The sequence below is a fragment of the Orcinus orca genome, chromosome 5 (genome assembly GCF_937001465.1).
Source record: "Orcinus orca chromosome 5, mOrcOrc1.1, whole genome shotgun sequence".
NCBI lineage: Eukaryota > Metazoa > Chordata > Mammalia > Artiodactyla > Delphinidae > Orcinus > Orcinus orca.
In genome coordinates this window covers 55293986-55313709 of record NC_064563.1, presented here as the reverse complement: position 1 = coordinate 55313709, position 19724 = coordinate 55293986, and the positions used below count along the sequence as shown (strand labels likewise).

Here is a 19724-nt window from a genome sequence, read left to right as displayed (position 1 = left end):
TGTCTACCATGACAGATGTCTTTCTCTTCCATTAGAGTGATGATATCCTGTTAACCTCAGAGTCTCCTTGCACTTTAAAAGTAGCAGCCCCGCGCTCGTGGCTCATCTGACTGCACGGGGATGGCTGGTGAATGCAGACAGAACACAAGGACCTGGATTATCTACAAAATGGCAGCGTACCCCCGACCCACCCCCGCTCAACGACTACAGGCACAGGCTTTAGGGATGTTAACTGAGGGACAGGATTGGGAACTGGAGTGGCCAGTTACCCAGAGGGTCTGCTTGGGCCTGTGGCAACGGCGTAATCATAAGAGTGCCCTTGGGCTTCTCGTCCCACCTGAGGAAGGAGGCAGAGCCCTGACAGTGTGAAGGAACAGCAGCGACGTGTGTCTACAATGCCGCGCAACAGGCGGAGGACGATACCAAAAGGCCCACCCGACTCAGGGAGCAACGCGAAACGCCACTCTTCGGGGTCGAGAACAGCTGTGTGTGGGACCTACGGGACCCACGGACGTCGATAGTGACCAAGGAACCCACATTACTGGCCGTGAGGTTCAGGAAAGGGCCGATGCAAATGAAACGTGCTGGCGTTTCCACGTGCCTTCCAGCCCCACTGCTGCCGGGCTAATGCAGAGGGTGAGTGGGCCGCGTCAGCAGCAGGTGAGACGGGAAAGCCGCTCTCAACGTGTGGACACAGCCCAGGAGCAATGGGCCCAGTGCCCATGCCACGTGAACCCAGAGGCCGCTAGTCCACGTCAGCCGAGTTCAGCTGTTGACCACCGAGGGGTGTTGCCAACTATCGGTCAGGACGATAAGTCGCTTTCGCCCTGGCCACGGCATCTACCCCCAGGGAACACATTATAAAACCGGCCCTGAGACTGGCAGGTAAGTCCCCGCGGGTTTGGGTTTGCTGCCTCGTGGGGAATAGGATTAGAAAGGGATTTACAGATCTCACCTGTCTCCTGCCCGGCCCCACCTAAGACCACTGAGGTAATGAATCCAGGCCCTGACTGAAGGAAGGCACCATCATATTAACCCCGTAGGCCTCTCCAGGATTCGGCACTGGCTGTAGGGACTGAGGGTGGGGGGGGGATGGTACTGCCCCCCGGGACAGGAGCCACAGGCAGGGGTGGTACTATCTCAGGCTGCTGTTACTGCTTGTATTTTGTTTAATGGTCATGATCTTCCCTGCACTGTGTCTGTTATGAACATCTTACATTTTGTCCCTGATTTGAGTGGAGGCAATCTGTTCACGAACTGGGCACAGTGGTGGCCTCACTGCAAAACGAGTCTGAGTGCTGGGTCGACAGCGAGATGCCATTGTCATTCTCCTCTGGACTTTCATGAAAAACTGACCTTATAAGTAGCGGGCTCCAAAGTTTGCCCACTTCTTGGACTCTTGATACTCCTTAGCTGCTATTGCCTGTATCGCATTTGTGGTATTTGGTTGCAGCGCCCGCTCTGTACCTGACCCCAGGGGTATCACGGAAGAGAGGTGGGCCAAGAGTGCAAGGGTGGTGCAGGGTCTGTAGGGGTGGAGGGTATGGTCAGGCCACCCAACATGGCTGTTCTCTTGCTCTCCCGTCCATCCCCTGCTCCACCAGGCCCTACTTCACTCACATGACTCTCCAATCCTCTTAATTACTGGGCTTAATCAGTAACTGCCTGCATGCTTGCCCCCTGCCCCAGCCCCTGGTTTCCCTGGCAACTGATGAGCCCACCTGACATCAAGTCCCCCTCCCCCATAAATGATAGCCTCCTCCGCTGAGTAGCAAAGTCTGCTGTCATGTCCTGCCAGCCGTCTGCTGCATATAGTGGGATGTCACTCCAGGACTTTTTGCTTCAGATATGTGGGATCCCCTGTCCAATAAACCATTGATGTCCCTGTTGCTGTATCCAGCCTCTTTCTTCAGTTTGGAGGCTGGGCAACTACAAGGCTTGCAGACCTGTGGAGTGCAGCCCAATAACTACTTAGTCAGAATAAATAAGACGTAAACTAAGAACATGATGACTGTGCAATTAGAAAATGATGTAAAGACACGTGTTTATAAAACCTGGTGACCTAGATAGCCCTCTAGCCTAGATAGTGAATGAATGGGGTAGTTCATAGAAACATGGATTCACTTCTGATGAGCTGATGACCTTGTTGACAGTGACTCTTTCAAAGCAATTTTATTTTTTTAAATGGAGATCTCGGCCTTTTTTTAAAAAAAATAAATTTATTTATTTATTTTTAGCTGTGTTGGGTCTTGGTTGCTGCGTGCGGGGTTTCTCCAGTTGCGGCACGCGGGGGCTGCTCTTGGTTGTGGTGCGTGGGCTTCTCATTGAGGTGGCTTCTCTTGCTGCGGAGCACGGGCTCTAGGCACGCGGGCTCAGTAGTTGTGGCTCGCGGGCTCCAGAACACAGGTTCAGTAGTTGTGGCACGCAGGCTTAGTTGCTCCACAGCATGTGAGTTCTTCCCGGATCAGGGATCGAACCCGTGTCCCCTGCATTGGCCGGTGGATTCTTAACCACTGCGCCACCAGGCAGGTCCCCCAAATCTTATTTTGATTAATGGATTGTAGTTATTGTGATTGCAACACTTAGAGTTTTTTCACCTTTCTAATCAAATAGAAGCTGTATTCATTTACTAGGGCTGCCACAATGAAGCAGCACAAATAGAAATGTGTTGTCTTGCAGTTCGGGAGGCTAGAAGTCAAAAACCAAGGAGTCAGCAGGGCCATGCACCCCCTGAAGCCTGTACTTGGACATTCCTTGCCTCTTGCTAACTTCTAGTGGTTTGGGATTCCTAGGCTTGCAGTTGTGTAATCCTCACATGTATTGTTTTCTCCATTTGTCTTAACTTTCAGTTTCATTTTGATTCTTTTTTCCAGTAAGCAAAGCTCAGACTCCACACCCCACCCACTTCTCCTCTTGCGCCAACCATAAGCTGCTGCCTCGTTCACTCTGTGGCAGTCAGACTCTAACAGGACCATGGCCCTGATGCAGGCTCCAGGGGGCCCCAGCCCTGGGCAGACCTGCGCACTGATCCTGATCTTCACCGTGCTCCTGCAGGCCCTCTGTGTGGCCGTGACTTACGTGTACTTCACCAACGAGCTGAAGCAGGTCAGTACGATGCGCACGCTCTCTGAACAGAGGCTCTGGGCAACCCTCCGGTTAATTGCCTTTATTGGCTCCTCTGGGAAGACTTTACAGAGGAAGAGAATCCTCTCTTTGTCTGGGGACCCCAACTGCTAATGCATATCATTACTGAGGACTTTGCAAAAGCGAATTGAAGGGACTCTGTGCACAAAGTGCAGTTACAGAACTGGCTCCACCAGTTACGAGAAGATGCGGGCAACAAAACTCCTGAGGTAGTTTTGTCTTCAACAGAATGTTATAATATTAACAGCTGCCATTCATTGAGTGCTTTCTGCTTAATGCTTTATAGTTCTTGACTCAAATTCTTGGGAGTGAGAGGAACTGCATCAGGGCAGGACTGTATCCGCTTTTGCTTTCTGTGACACGTCTAGGTGCTAGCACAGAGCTCCCACATAGTAGGTGTTCACTAAACACCTGTTGAATGAATAACCAGCCTTCACCAATGTACTGCCAGGATACAGGGAGTAGGGTAGAGTTGAGGCTTAACCCAAAGCCAGGCTCTAAACCACTTGTAATAATGCTGTTTTGTGTTCCAAATGTGGCTAATTCCAGTGGATTTTGAATGCAAAATGACTGAAAATAAGCCAACCCCAGGTTTTGGCTTTCTGTGTACATATTTTTTTCATTTAATTTTTTTTATTGGCGCATAGTTGATTTACAATGTTGTGTTCGTTTCCGCTGTATGGCAAAGTGAGTCAGTTACACATAGACATATATCCACTCTTTTTTTCTTTTTTAGGGTTTACAAATCTTTCTTTAATGACTCTTTAAAAATTAGCAAAACTGGTTCTACTCAAATAGAATGATATCCACTCTTAAAATTTTTTTTAATTTTTATTTTCTTTTAAAGATTTTTTTGATGTGGACCATTTTTAAAGTCTTTATTGAACTTGTTACAATATTGCTTCTGTTTTATGTTTTGGTTTTTTGGCCACAAGGCATGTGGGATCTTAGCTCCCTGACCAGGGACTGAACCCTCACCCCCTGCATTGGAAGGCAGAATCTTAACCAGTGGACTGCCAGGGAAGTCCCTATCCACTCTTTTAGATCTCTATTCCCATATAGGTGATTACAGAGTATAGAATAGCATTCCCTGTGCTATTCAGTAGGTTCTTATTAGTTATCTATTTTATATACAGTAGTGTGTATATGTCAATCCCAGTCTCCCAGTTTATCCCTCCCCCCCATTCCCCCCTGGGTTGTTTTCTACATCTGTGACTCAACTTCTGTTTTGTAAGTAGGTTCATTTGTACCATTTCTTTAGATTCTACATATAAGCAATATCATATGATATTTGTCTTTCTCTGTCTGACTTCACTCAGTAAGACAATCTCTAGGTCCATCCATGTCACTGCAAATGGCATTATTTTGTTATTTTTTATGGCTGAGTAATATTCCATTGTATACAGTACCACATCTTCTTTATCTATTCCTCCACCGATGGACATTTAGGTTGCTTGCATGTCCTGACTATTGTAAATAGTGCTGCAATGAACACTGGGATGCATGTATCCTTTCAAATTATTGTTTTCTCCAGATATATGCCCAGGAGTGGGATTGCTGGATCATATGGTAGCTTTATTTTCAATTTTTTAAGGAACATCCGTACTGTTCTCCATAGTGGCTGTATCAGTTTTTTCTCACCAACAGTATAGGAGTTTCGGTGTATATTTTGACTAACTGTATATTGTATAGTAGGGAACTTCGAGCTGGAAGGAATTTTGGATACCCCTCGTTGTATAAATGAGACTAGAAACTGCCAGAGAAATGACTTATCCGAGCTCAGGCAGAAATTTGGAAGCAGAGCTGGACCCAGCTCAACTCATAGGGAATGCTTCTCCCATCACAGCAGGGTGTCAGCAGGGTTAACCTATCTCCCCCTTGTGCTGAACAGCACCCTGCTGCATGGTGAAACATCAGATCTGTCAGCTGGGCAGGAAATGCAAGGCTAAGGGTCTTGGACAAATATAAAATAGTGTTTATCTGTTAAGGAAATAAATGCAGTTTGCATATCCTGTGGAGTATAAACTTTGCTCTCAACTGGTTGGGAATTTCCTTTGGAAATGAAGTGAATAAAATAAGAGTCAACAAGTAATTATACAAATGATCACTACCATTAGATGGCCAGTAAAGTCAGCTTTGTTACAGGGCAATTTCAAAGAGCCTGTATTTGTAAGAAAAAAAAATCAACGTGATTATAATCATGCCTTTTAGTTCTACGTCTGCCTGAGAGACTGGAATGCTGCTGTGTTTCCCAGTTTGGAGCCAGCATGTCCTAAGCTTTGTTAACTTTGCAGTATAAATAGTGAGTCTGTGTCTCCATATACAAGAGGTTCCCTCAATTTGCTAACGTTACAAGTTGGCCTCATTTTAAGACTGAATCAACTCGTTATTTACTGATCTGAGTTATGCAATTGTCTGTGTACGTGATCAAGTTTCTTTGAATTCTATAAAAATGGAAATTTCAAAATTTAACATCTCCCCACTTGCACACGTTTTTCCTGATTGCGTGTTTATATGTGTACACTTCTGTATAGACATGCAGAAGAATTTATTAAGAGTATCAGAAAGAAGAGAATTAAGAGATATTGAGCAAAAACTGTTCAAGAAACTTTCAAAATACTGCCCTATTTAATCCTCATAACAATTCTATAAAGTAAATACAATTATCCCATTTTATAGATGAACAAACTAAGACTCAGGGAAGTTAGGTAAAAGGTGAAGCCCAATTTTGAACCCAGGCATTAAATAGGGGCTCAGTAAATGGTAACCATTGTAATCAGCATTGAGAAGTCTCTTGGAGTTGTCACCCTCTTCATCAGGAATTTATGCAAGGGAAAATGAATCTGAATCTCTTTGGGTGACTGTGTAGAGTTTGGAAAAGCATATTCAACACAAGTATTAATTTTCTAAATCAGATCACAGGTTTCACTCTGGCAAGCAAAAATTTGCAGAAGATAACAGTGGGCAAGGATTATAGGGAGTGTGGGTTGAGCCGGGCTGAGGGATGTTGGATTGGACCCTCACAATTAAGCCTGTAGATCTGCGAGCATGAACAATAAATATGGGCTTAGCCTCTAAAGTCTATGACTCTGAGAAAGTTTTATGACAAGGGGACTACCTATTGCTGTGGCATTATAGACGGGGAAGACAAAGGAGAAGGAGACCCTAATCCACTGATGTCCGTAAATGATCCTTTATGCTATTTGTGGTTTGCAGAAACTGATTGTCAGAGGCTAACGTCTGGGCAGCAGAGAGGGTCAGGGCTGCCACCTTGAAGTCTCTGAGCCAGCCAACCAGCAAAGGAGTCCACCCTGCTGACTTCAAGCCCTGCCAAGGACTGGTTGGCCCTGGCCTAGACAGTCCCACTGTTTGTGATGGCAACAGCAGCAGTTGAGTGGAATCCACTTCTCAGAACCAAGGGCAATAGCCATCTCTCTCCTTCTAGAGTTGTCCAGATAAAAACAGCACACTCATCCCCCTGCACCCAACACCCGGATGTGGTTAGCAAGAGAACAGCCCCAGCCTGAGAAGTGCTGTAGGAAATTCAACCTCAAAGTGTGAAAGGATGTGAAAATGAAAGGGGGAGAGAGACATCATATTAATCATCATTAATCATTCTTGGAATAACCATAGCACCACCTTGCCCATGTGTCAGTTACTTGTGTTGGCCTAGGTCTGTAGAAGAAACTGCTAAATATGAAACATGTGGGGATGGGATGCAGAGTGGCTGGGGCTTTCTGTTGTTCAGAAGTCAATATGGGTTGGCCAAAAATTTCGTTCAGGGTTTGCTGTGGAAAACCCCGAACGAACTTTTTGGCCAATCCAATAGAAGCATAAAAATATCTAGAAGGAGAAATAGAGGTGATCTTTAGAGGGTAGAATTATGGGTGCCTCTTTTTAATTTTTCTATATTTTATCAAATTTCTACAGCTAATGTTGTAAAAACATCTATGCTATCCATATGATTTTCATACAGATCTAAAGAGCATGCCATTTTTGTATAGTCTTAAGCGAAAACAACCATATACAAAATTGCCCACACCCAGTCTAATCTCAACCCTGTAAAAAAAGAGATCAGGGCTTCCCTGGTGGCGCAGTGGTTGAAAGTCCGCCTGCAGGGGACACGGGTTCGTGCCCCGGTCTGGGAAGATCCCACATGCCGCGGAGCGGCTGGGCCCGTGAGCCATGGCCGCTGAGCCTGCGCGTCCGGAGCCTGTGCTCCACAGCGGGAGAGGCCACAACAGTGAGAGGCCCGCATACTGCAAAAAAAAAAAAAAAAAAAAGAGAGATCATCCAAAGGTTAACTAGGAGGTGGAATGAGGGTGAATCAGAGGGTTTTATTTGTTTTACTTTTAGAAAAGTATTCTATAATTTTCTATATTTTCCAGGCTGCCTGTGTATCCTCAGCGTCTTTAGGCTTCATTCAATCTGGGTTAACACTGGAGTCTCACTAGCTTGTCAGACTCCCTCCCACGTCTAGTTAGGACCTTAGTTTTCAAGGTTCTCCCTCCCCACCTCCTGAAAGTGTTTCTGGAAAATCTCCAGAGGGTCTCCAGAGGCCAGCAGTTGGTCCTGACCTGGGCTGGCCCCTGCTCTCTTCCACTCTCTCAAACTCCACTTGACTTCACAGGGGCTGGCAGCTACCCTGACCGCCTGATCCCAGCACCTCTCAACTCTGCCCTGTCCTGTCCCCAGCCTCAGCCTCCAGGGCCTCAGCCCTTTCATGCTGAGACAGCTTCCAACTGCTGTGAAGTAAGATGACAAGTTGCTCCCTCCCTTCTGTGTCATGCACATTGTTTGGTCCCAACAGGTTACGAAAATCAGTTAAGCCTGTTTATTCAGTTTCATCAGTCAACGCCCGGCCAAGGCACACCCAGTCCTGCTGGGCTGGGAAATGGCAAATACAACTGTTCTTCCTGGAACTACCCTCAGGCCTCGTTGGTGAATCCAGCTCTTCTTCCCTGATCCTCCCCTCAGTTTGCTAGACAGGCTCTTCTATTTCTAAATTGAGTTCCTTCCTTGGAAAGGCTTTTTAAGCTCACATAAATTGCAGATGAAAATTAATGTCTACAGTAGAAGAACATGGAGGTGGGTAGGATCAAAGGAATGGTGTCTAATTTCATCGCCAGTCATAACTCAGGTGGTCCCAGCTGTCACCCCCACTACATCTAATAGGCGAATGTTTTACTCTTGGAATTTTAAAAAGGAAGAAAGAAAAGAAACATTTACCTAAAAGTAAATGAATGTTCTATGCCAGAGTGTGGGGAAGGAATTAATTATCTCAGGTTTGTCACTTTTATGCTTGAGAGACCTGATCAAACGTCCAGGGAGTACATGGCTGACAGTACAGACCTGCATGATTCTGGCTGAAAGCTCTCGTAAATATTTAAGTTATTTTGATTTGGAATGAGATCATCTTTCTATAGGAGGGAGCAGATCATCGTTAAGTTTGATCTTTCCTTCAAGCTTTGAAGTCCCCTAAGTTCAAATAACAGATGAAAATGGCTATTTTCCCATTTATTTCCCCAGAGAAAGGCAATTCAATGGACTTGTAGAGAGAAATAACATCTCCTGAATCCCAGTTTTTAAAAATGAAAACAGGAAAAAAAAAAAAAATCTGACCTTGCATGAACATCCTGTTTTTCTTCGTAAGATTAATCAGTTGTCATTCTAGAGTGCTCTGGGTGGTTTGGGGTGTGTGTGTGTGGGTGTGGGTGTGTGTGTAACATCAAGCACAGACTTTGTTGGCAAGGATCTAGCCATTGTAAATGTTTACCCTCAATCAGAAGAAGGGAGCAAACCTTCAAATGGTGTTTCGAGTCTCTGCAGGTAAATCCCTAGCTGGTGTGGACATTCAAACGTCTAGTGGTAATGTAGTCTGGCTTCTGCCGTCCAGAGGAGTAGAAATCACAACAATAACTAGAATCTACTGAGACAATCAAAGCTCAGATGAAGAAACAGAACATTACCTGCACCCTAAAGGCTTTGGCTAATTTTTTATTTAGAATCCTGGAATGTAAACCAACTCCACTGCCTACTTTGTACCTGGTGGGTTTCTAGCTGTAGGATGGGAGTCACGCTATGTCAGAGCTGGAAGAAACCTCAAAGATCACCACAGTGAGCCAACTCAAAATGCGGATGAAGAAGAGATGTCGAAGAGTAGAAGCAATTTGTTGAGGGACATACGACTGCTCAAGGGCAGGGGCAGCAAAGGGCATTGTGACCCTGGATGCCTGGCCCACACCTGTTTCCCTTCCACCACATCGAACTGCTTACCTTTATTCAAAGGACAAAGGACGGCATGCTTACTTTTACTTCAGGCAATGAGCTTTTCCAAGGTGCTAAGACTTCTCTGAACCCGTCATCAGCTTCTGTTGTTTTAACTTGTAAATGAACAAAAAGAAAAAGCATTTGTGCATAATATTGTGTTATATTCATCTCAACCCAGATGCAGGACAAGTACTCCAAAAGTGGCATAGCTTGCTTCTTAAAGGACGATGACAGTTCTTGGGATGCCAGTGATGACGAGAGTATGATCAACCCCTGCTGGCATGTGAAGTGGCAACTCCGTCAATTTGTTAGAAAGGTAAGTGAACCACGGGGTCGCTTTACCAGCAGGCATAGAAGGTCAGAGGAGAAGGACTATTTTAGATAAAGTCTAGAGTCCTTATTTTGTAAGGGAGGAAATGGGGGCCCAGAGTGTTTAAGTGATTGTCCCCAAATTCACTGAACTAGGAAAAGATGGGACAGCACCAAACAGTGGGTCCTGATCAACTCGTGGTCTAGAGTTTATTCCTCTCCTCCAGAGACCTCCTTCATCTAGTCTAAACTTTTTATCTCACCTTGTGGAAACTGAGGCACGGACAGAGCAATGTGTTCAAGGTCACACGACGATAAAGGACATGTGTGATTTCTTTTTTTATTCAGAAGACAAAAGAAACCAAACAATGGTGTTTTATATTCTTCCCACATTGTTGTTCTCTGTTATTTTTGTTTTTTCTCTTCTTCTTTTTTTTTTTTTTTACAAACCCTTGTGTCGCCACATTGTTGTTCTCTGGAATTAAGTCTATTTATTTTTGTGCATATAGAGATGAAGAAAGAGGAAAGGAAGAGGGAAGAAAGAGATACTTTGAGAAATTGAAGGTGATGACATCTCAATTTACAGTTAATAAATGACACATTACGAAATATTATTTTCTGTTTGTGAAAGTTGCTTAAATAGGCTCTCCAGCAGAAACTTTGTTAGCTAACAGTTTATTTCACTAAATATGATTACTTAATTATACTTTCAGTGACAGGACATGTCAAATATAGTTTCTTCTCTCAGGCTGCTTCCTTATTTGTAAGATGGCATTAATAACATTTACCTTCTGCGCATCCGGAAAGGCCAGCTGTGAACACAAACATGAAAATTGTCAACTTCATTGTTTAAAAAAATTACTGGGGACATTCCCAGGGTAGGAGGAGGATGTGTTTTAAAGAAATGATTGTAAGTCTATTGTCTGGTACTCAGTGTGCCCTTCCATAGAAACAGTGTTGTGTCGGTGGTTAGGCTCTGATTTATAACCCTAAGCAGTCCTCGCGGTAAAGCCCAGCATCACCTGTGATGCTATTCCTATGAGAAATGAAATCAGACTTCCAGCTGGTTGTCCTAGAAACACATCTGCTCCACGGCTGCCCTGGAATCGTGGGCAGGATACCTGCTGCGCACAAGCTGTCCTGGAGCAGCTGGGACTCCACTGCCCCAAGTGAAAAGCACCAGGAAAGACCCAGGGTTGGGGAAGTGTCCTGAGGAACCTGAGGAATGGGTCCCCACGGTTCCTAGGACTAGAGGGAGGATGGCGAACCCACTGGTGGCAGAGGAGAGAAACTCAGAACTAGAGTAGAAATCTGGAGACCGAGGAGGGGGCTGGATGCTGGGCCTGGGAGTGGGGAGATGAGAGAAGCCATGTGGGTGGGTTTTACAGGTCTCTTTCCTGCTCTTCCTCCGTCCCTCCCATTCTCACATCCTGCCACTGACTAGAAAAGAGGGCGTACAGCGGTGGATGAGAGTGTAGGAGGGGAAAAGAGTTCCCCATTTTTCCAGGCACTGTGAAGTGAACAATTTCCCATAAACATCCTATGCCCATTAGGTGTATTATCTCCCTTAATCCTCAAACAGCTCTGTGAGGAAGGAATCATTATTATCTTCTTTTTTTAAACAAATAGATGAAGAAATTAAAGTAGTTCATATCAGTTAAGTAACTTGAGTAAAGTTTCCCAGGGCTGCTAATGAACAGATTTGAATCCAGTCCATCTGATTGTACTACAATCTTTTTTTTTTCTTGGTGGCACTGTGTTAAGGACCACACTGTAGGACTTACCCTGTTCCCTTTCCTCCTCCTCCTTTTTCCTTCCTTCCTTCCTTTCTGGCCCAGAATGAGAGTGAGAGAGCTAATGTGCTGAGGCCACCCCTTGCTTCCCTTCCCACACACCAGTGTCCGTTGCCCTACAGGCAGCCCCCCATTATCTGGGGTCAGAGCTTTCGACAGAGGAAAAAGAAGAGAGCTTCTGATTTGGAGCAGGAGTGCAGAGGAAGGGAGTTTCTGACGGTTGTATAATTAACAACAGTGACGGGAAAGGTGGGCAATGATGGGCAAAACCCCCAGGGGTGACAGAACTGAGTGGAGAGGCATTTAAAGCCATGGATGAGTCATGTCAGGGTCGGCTCATTTAACAGAAATGCTAGATTTCGTTCTTTATTACTGGTTTTCCCCACTGGTTAGCACAAAGAAAGTGATATGAAGTGTTCAGTAAGATATGGGAATTTGGTAAAATACCTTTATGTTGAGAATGTCTCAGCCACATTCTCAGAAATGAGAGAGTGACATGGTGCTACCAGGTCACCGCTGGATGGGCTGTGCGTGTCTGTGGGCACCATGAGAGAGAGGGAGTGTGCCTTACACCTTGAGTCTTGGGTATGTCCGATAATTTAAAGCTCCTGGACTCTGACACAGTGCCTTTATACACGTATGCATGCAGCTACACACACAATGCACTATACACACACATACATGCAGACACACACAGACAATGCACTTATACACATGCGTGCATGCAGACACACACACTCAGAAAGTGCGGTGACATGGCTACCGCATCCGTCAGCCAGAAGGAGACCTGGAGAACATTAGGCTGACCTAACTTGGAGAAGGATAACTCCTTGCTCCTGTGCTGCTCCAGGTGTGGCCTTTCAAAGACTTCATCCAGAAACAGAAGTCTCCCAGACAGAGGACCATCCTTCCATCCACAGTAGGGACAGCTGCCTCCATATTCATCCCAGCTCCCACCCTGCCCCACACACTCTATGCTTGGACAACTTAAAGCTGCCTAGGTTGATATCTTAGGTGGAAATTTTCTGTTAGACATCAGCAAGAAGAGCCACAGACATTCTATAGTCAGTCTAAATGCTTAGGGAAATTAACAAGCTTTATTCAATACTATTTGCAGATCATTTTGAGAACCTATGAGGAAACCATTCCTTCAATTCCAGGTAGTATTCTTTTTGTTGTTATTTTAATTTTCTACTGTCAGCCTTGTGATAGGGTGAATAGCTCTCCATCCTCTTTCTCTCTGCTCCCATCCACACATCCCACCTCTGACCACTGCTCAGTGTCTCAAGCTGCTCGATTCTATTTCCCTGTTTGCATTGGCAGCTAGAAAGCTCAGAAGCAAATCTGTGACCCACCTATGGTCTGAACTTCGTTTCATCTGAATTTTATTCTTCCAATGTGGATTTTCCTTTCACCTCAACTTCTTCGATTATTTATTTTTACCTTCTAATGTGGGTAGCTTTCTGGAGCATAGCTGGAAAAAAAGGGCTCCAAAGTTACCCATCTTCTCTGCTTCAGACCGCCCCTAGGCTCGAAGCCTTTCTTTATGCGAAAGCCTCTTGCTCCGTCATCTCTTTCCCAGCAATCCTTCTACGCCCCCGAAATCCTCATCCTGTAGTCCTCACACCTTGGCTATCTCCACTGATGGTCACCAGCCTGCTCTTGACCCACAACGCCCTTCATTGTTATTGCCCAGGCCGGCTTCTCTAGTCCTGCCACTGGCTTCTTCCATTCCTGGATTTTCACGTAAACACCTCCTTCTCATCCTCCATCCTCATCACCTACTCATCACCTCTCAGAGAGAAGTTCCCTGACCAACTTTCTAAGTAAGTTCACCCACATCCTATTTTTTCTATCACACTTACCTTGTTCATTTCCTTTGATTGATATATATATAAATCAAAGGAAAATATATAAATATTCTGTTTGTTCTGTCTGATTCCCTACTAGATTAAAGATCCACAAAGACAGAAAACATGCCTCTTTCTCTTACCTCTCTATTCCTAGACTTAACTGTACACCTCAAGCCTAGTAGATTCTCTCTTATCCCCCTGGTCCTTACCTGCACCGCCTTTGGTGTGTGTGTTCATGTGCATGTGTGTGTGTGTGTATTTTGACTGAGATGAAATTCACATAACATACAACTAGCCATTTTGAAGCACACAATTTGGTGGCCTTTAGTACATTCACATTGTTGTGCCACCATCCCTCTCTACACAGAAAGTTCTTAATACATATTTTTTAAATCTATACATAAGTAATACAACTGATGAATTAAATTTACTGCTGCTTTGCATTTGGCTCACCATAGCCCCATTTTCCCCTGTTAATAATCATACCAGCCTGCATACGTGTACCAGAGACTTACAGTCCTGGGGTACACCAGCCTGGCAGAGAAGAATCAGTTTTTTAATAAATATTTTATTAATGATGTCTTCCTAATTTTCAGCTATCCTTTTCCATTACAATAAGCTTCCTCATCACTTGACAATACCCACCATCCTTTATTAAATGGGCTTTATTAAATATGAAGGCAAGACCTGGTCCCAGGGTCTAAGCATTCTTTCTGGTCATTTCCCCGAAGGCAAAAACAGTATTAGGAATGTTGAACACTACTTCTCTTCTAATGAGGAACACCAGATCCGTGGTCTACAGTAGATGCATGTACTATTTTCAGTGTTGGAAGAAAAATACTCTTTTTTATTCATCCCAGTGGGGCATAGAAATCATATACTCCTCAGTATACCAAGATGTATCCATGACACCCAAATATACATATTCACAGACTTCTTTTCCAGGAGCTGTTTGCTATAGCCAGTAGGAAATGTCCTCTCTTCAGAATTTGCTTTTAAAGCTAGGCTTTCCCATATACTTGCAATGATCTCAAATGCAAGATATTTGTCACTGGATTCCATTACTGAATATTTTAAAATAAAGTGTTATGGTCTAGGGGCAGTCAAGGCATTATGAATTATTCATCAATGGTGGTTAAAAGTAAACCTTGAAAGCTGAGCATTCTGAGAGTAACATGTACTTCCGAACTGTGTTTGGTTTTCAGTATCCTGCACACACCAACCTATCCTGAATAAGTAACAACACCAGATAGATGGAGAGACTCGTTAGCATTCCTTCCTTGCCTATGAAATTTTATCACCTCCTTTCAGTTTCTTCTACTACTAGCCTAGATTAAAGCTTCCTGTTCTCAGACCTGATCAATTACAGCTATCTGCTAACTTGCCAGTCTCCAGCCCTCTCACTTTCTACCCATCAAACCTTACTATGAGGTAGTTTAGCCTAAAGCACAACACATATCTTTTTGCTTCCCTGATCAAAACCTTCCAGAGTCTTCCCATGTCTGTAAAAATTCAAATCTCTTAGTCTAACATTCAAATCCTCTATAGTTTAAATCCTCATTCAAGCCTGAAACTGAACTCATCTGATGCCTGTATCCCAGGAATGCTTTGTGCATCCTGCCTTGGGGACACTATTCTAGATCTCTGGGAATGCCCTTTTCCCATTGCTGTGGGTCCCAAGCCTCCCCAGCCCCACCCATTTCAGAGAATTGTCCTGCCCCTCAAATGCTTTCTTGCATTCCTTTGTTTATAGTTCTTTCTCCATCTTCCTAGAAGAGTGTCAGGTATAGATGTGATGGGCACTTTGGTTTGCTGGAGTACGTGAATGAAAGGGCCTTAGTCCAAACCCCCTCCCCTGACCTCAGCTCTCCAACAAATAGGAATTTTTCCCTCCCCTGAACACCCATCACCCTTCATTTCTATTTCTTATAGGTTAATTTTCACTTTCTAATTTGTGTCTTCCCTAAAAACTGTAAGTCCCTTGAGGGCTCAGTCAGTGTAATTAGTGATTAATCTTTGAAGTCCCTGCGGAGCACTGCCTTGTCCCTGGACGTATTTGCTTGATGAAGATGTATAGTTTATCTCAACAACCAATGTAAACATCCTGGGAAGTTTGAGCTGATTTTTTTAAAGAGTAGTTTGCTGAATTTTTAGTCTTTCAGTCTGCTCCAAAGTACTTCGGATGGTGGTCAATAAATGTTATTTATTTGTTATGATCTAGTGAATCAGTGATTTTTATGCTCATATACTGGTTATCATGACAATTATGTCATTTCATATTCCCTTTGGGAGGTGAGGGAAATGACTGTTGGATACCAGTTTGTAGCATCTCTGGACAATTGTTATCACGGCTACTCCTTTAGGGTAGGTAGTATCTAGCAGGAGGAAAAAATAATTGAGATGATAAAAATTGGTATCACTCTGTTTCTATATATAACTCAAAGTGGAAATTTGCCATTAGTTCATTGTAAATGCCTTAGCAGGAATATTATAAGTCCACAGTTTTGTTGTTATTATTGTAGTTTAGGAAAAGGGTCAGAATCTTCACTTTGTTATATTCTAGTTGAACCTTACCGCTGAGATGCCGATAAACTTTAGCCCAAGTTACTGCTTATCCTTCCCATCTAAAGTACTTTTCAAATTCAACATAGGCTGAAGTGGACTGATTATAATACTAAAATGTAAATTGGTTTTATGAAAACCCATATAATCAACTTTGGGAGCCCAGTGTGCTTACAATGATAAGATTGATAAGAGCTGTGAACAGCAATGTATCTGAGATGTGTTTGACAAGTGCTGATGATTCTTTGTCATTTCTCTTTTAGAAAAGCAACAAAATATTCCTCACCTAGAAAGAGAAAAAGGTCCTCAGAGGGTAGCTGCTCACATAACTGGGACCAATCGGAAAAGCACATTCTCAGTTCTAAGTAAGAGAAAAAAATGAATATATGGTTTAAAAGAAGGGAATGGAAGAATTTGTTCCAGATAATTTATTCTTTGAACTTGTATCGGAAATGTTTATATGGCTATCTACAAAATGCTCAGTAGTAATCAAGTCTCAGATTGACTCTTTTCAGAAGCAGGATTACAAGATGAATAGCTTAGTTACTGCCCTGGCATAACTGGCTTCAGGAAAATTCTGAAGTGGAAGTGGGAGAACTTTGAGTTTCCCATGCCCCCATCTTTGCTTTTCTTCTTCTTTTTTTTTAAAAGTAATTTTTCTCTTTTTCATCAAATCTTTCTCCACTTCAAAGGTTCTAAATCAGTCATCTACTTTCCCCATGAGTCACCAAGGCCTCCCAGCGGCATTTGTATTAGGTTGAACTATAAAAAGTTGGCCAATATTTGACCACTTTGCATTTACAGAAATGTCAGTTTCATATGGTTTAACCAAATAGGTTATGCCTAATTATTAGGTGTAGAACAGGTGTCCATATACTGCTGTGGTTAGTGCATGGGTCTTGTAATCTAAATACCCACATTGGAATCCCAGCTACTCCTTACCTAGTTCTTTGTTTTGAGCAAATTACTTAACACAATCAAGCTTCATCTTCTTCATATACAAAGTAGAGATAATCTTTAACTCATAAAAGAGTGAAGATTAATGCAAAATGCTGTTGCACTGTAAGTACTCAATAAGTAGTGCTTTTATTTTTGTAAAAAGTTTTGTCCCAGGTTAAAGAAATTTCAGTCATCAGTTAATGAATGAAAGGTTGTTGGGGGTTTTTGTTGCTTGGTTGGTTTTTGTTTCCTTTTTTCTGGGCAGTTGCCTTCATGGTATTCCTGAACTCATGTTTTGTAAATCATTGACATGTTCTGCCTATGAGTGAGATCGTTATTTCACTATTCCTGTTTACTATTCATCAATTAATATGATAGTTGTTTTCAACTCTTGAAAAACTCAATTTTGCGTCAATCATGGAGATGAGCCCAAAGTTTAAAAAAGTATCATATCTTAGTAAGGCCCATCTTCATTCAAAGTCTTTGGGATCTGAAGATCTTTAAATCTGGGCTCTTTTTGCCAAACCTTGTACCCTGTCTTATTGGACAGTCATTTCTAGCCTTCTGCTTGGATGGTGCTTTTGACACTGGGTTAGAGAAAGACCAAGGAGGAATCCAAAAAGACCTAAAAGAATAGCAGGAATTTATGAGCTCTAGACTTGAGGAAATAGATATGTTTCTTTTGGTTTCCTTCTACATCGTTGATCTGAGCTCACCAGCACAGGAAAGGAGGCAGGGGTTCTGGACAGAAATTCTTCACAGGAGTAAAGATTGCCATCTTAGTGAACCATTCCCGTGCTACTATTCAAAGTAGATGAGGTACAAAAAAGTATGGGACTTCCAACAGATCACAGTGATATGGGAGCCTCCAGATTTCTATATGACTAGAATTTAGAATCCTTGGAAGATCGAAGGAGCAAGAAGTTTTATAATAGATTAAAATTCTTTACAATCCCAACCGAGAATTGGCTAGCCACAGCTATTGGGAAACTTCTTGTTTTGCTACAAGCTAACTATTTTTCTCTAAACTTCATCCCAGGCTCCAAGAATCAAAAAGCTTTGGGCCAGAAAATAAATTCCTGGGAGTCGTCAAGAAAAGGACATTCATTCTTGAATAATTTGCACTTGAGGAATGGAGAGCTGGTTATCCACCAAACAGGGTTTTATTACATCTATTCCCAAACATACTTTCGATTTCAGGAAACTGAGGAGGTTTTGGGAACAGTTTCAACAGAAGAGAACAGAAAGAAAAACAAACAAATGGTACAATATATTTACAAATGCACGAGCTATCCTGACCCCATACTGCTGATGAAAAGTGCTAGAAATAGTTGTTGGTCTAAAGATTCAGAATATGGACTCTATTCCATCTATCAAGGTGGAATATTTGAGCTTAAGGAAAATGATCGAATTTTTGTCTCTGTCACTAATGAGCAATTGATTGACATGGACCAAGAAGCCAGTTTTTTCGGGGCCTTTTTAATTGGCTAAATGATCTGCAAAGAAAAAACAGTGCCCCCAGAGAGACCTTTCACTTTTCAGAGTGATACACTGTGAAAAGACTGCAAAAGAGCTGACAAAATAAGGCAGCCTGAGCAGAGCAGCCTCAATCACGAGACTCTACAACACAAGCTTTTTTGGTATCTCTGAAAAGTGACCAACGTACTCCAAGACAGAGAAACTGACAAAAGACCTTCTGAGACTCTACCTGATATCAGCTTGCTAGCAGAAATCTAGAAGGTTCTCAGTTTACAAACATTTGCGTAGCAATTAACGTCTTCCGCCTTAACCGTCTACTCTTGCGAAGATACCAGAAGACTGAAAGTTCACGGTCAGGGTATGCAGTGTGCCAGGGGAGTTGGTGCAGTGTGGGGCCTTGTGGGAGTTGTCCTGTACCCTCGTACTCTTGGAAGTAAGAAAATTCCATTCGAAATCGTATCATTTCACTAAACAAATTAAAGTTATGTTCAGTGAACAAGGAACTATTTTCAGTTGGCCAAAAAGTTCGTTCGGGTTTTCTGTACTCACATGTAAAAATCCGAACGAACTTTTTGGCCAACCCGATATTTCTGAATGGCTTGTGCTTTTCATTCCCAGAAGTCAGGCTGACCGAAAGCACTGAAGGTATTTTTGATAAAAGACTCTAAAATGAATGATAAGCTAATCAGAAATCGGGAATTTGGCCCCTTGTGAGCAGGAGAACTGGGAAAGTGGGAAAAAAAAAAAAGAACTGTTTGATAGTGTAACTTAAGGATGGGCAAGAATTAATTATGACTCTATATTTTTATACTAAAATTTAAAAATACATGTTTCTTTTTCAATAAAAATGACGTTAAAATATGTAGTTTTTGTGTATCTCGTACTTATGTTTTATAGTAACAAGATTACTAATGATGGGGAAAAGGAATTCTAATCTCTTTTTCATGGTATCGTTTATCTGACATGTGTTACTGAAGAAAGAAAGAAACTGCTCACTTTTTATATAATGTGATAAAAATATATCAGTCCTTTCCTTTATAGTTAACGCTTTTGTTATAGGTTGAATTGTGTCCCCACAAAAGGTATGTAGAAGTCCTCCTCCCCAGTACCACAGAATGTGACCTTATTTGGAAAGAAGTTGGTTGCAGATATAATTAGTAAAGATGAGGTCATAGTGGAATAGGCTGGGTCCTTAATACTGTATAATGTGACTGGTGTCCTCATTATTTAAAGAAGGAAATTTGGAAACAGGAACAGAGACACACAGGGAAAACTCCATGTGGCAACAGAGGCAGAGATTGGAGTGAGGGAGTTGCAAGCAAGGAGCTCCAAGGATTGACGGCCATCATCAGAAGTTCAGAAGACAAGAAAATAT

The 19724-nt window shown here is 42.9% G+C and overlaps 1 protein-coding gene across 4 annotated transcripts; it reads left to right on the top strand.

The window, feature by feature from the left end:
* The first annotated feature begins 372 nt into the window (after nucleotides 1–372).
* Nucleotides 373–19214, top strand: TNFSF10 (TNF superfamily member 10). 4 transcript variants are annotated; one of them, XM_004270541.3, is made up of 6 exons: nucleotides 373–885; nucleotides 2874–3105; nucleotides 9593–9730; nucleotides 12634–12676; nucleotides 16195–16296; nucleotides 17910–19214. In XM_004270541.3, exons 2-6 carry the CDS (start codon nucleotides 2974–2976, stop codon nucleotides 18359–18361), a joined length of 867 nt encoding a protein of 288 aa, XP_004270589.1. In that variant the 5' UTR covers nucleotides 373–885; nucleotides 2874–2973; the 3' UTR covers nucleotides 18362–19214. The 4 variants fall into 4 exon arrangements, with proteins under 4 accessions (XP_004270589.1, XP_033285403.1, XP_033285404.1 ...); XM_033429512.1 differs by lacking the exon at nucleotides 2874–3105; XM_033429513.2 differs by lacking the exons at nucleotides 373–885; nucleotides 2874–3105 and adding an exon at nucleotides 3156–3353.
* Nucleotides 19215–19724: the final 510 nt, after the last annotated feature.

Bases quoted from the DNA above. Each gene is read 5' to 3' on its own strand.
- TNFSF10 (XM_033429511.2), top strand. From the start codon at position 9,294: ATGTCGAAGAGTAGAAGCAATTTGTTGAGGGACATACGACTGCTCAAG. The intron at 9,731-12,633 runs GTAAGTGAACCA...TACTATTTGCAG, and splicing joins TCCGTCAATTTGTTAGAAAG to ATCATTTTGAGAACCTATGA. The intron at 12,677-16,194 runs GTAGTATTCTTT...TTTCTCTTTTAG, and splicing joins AACCATTCCTTCAATTCCAG to AAAAGCAACAAAATATTCCT.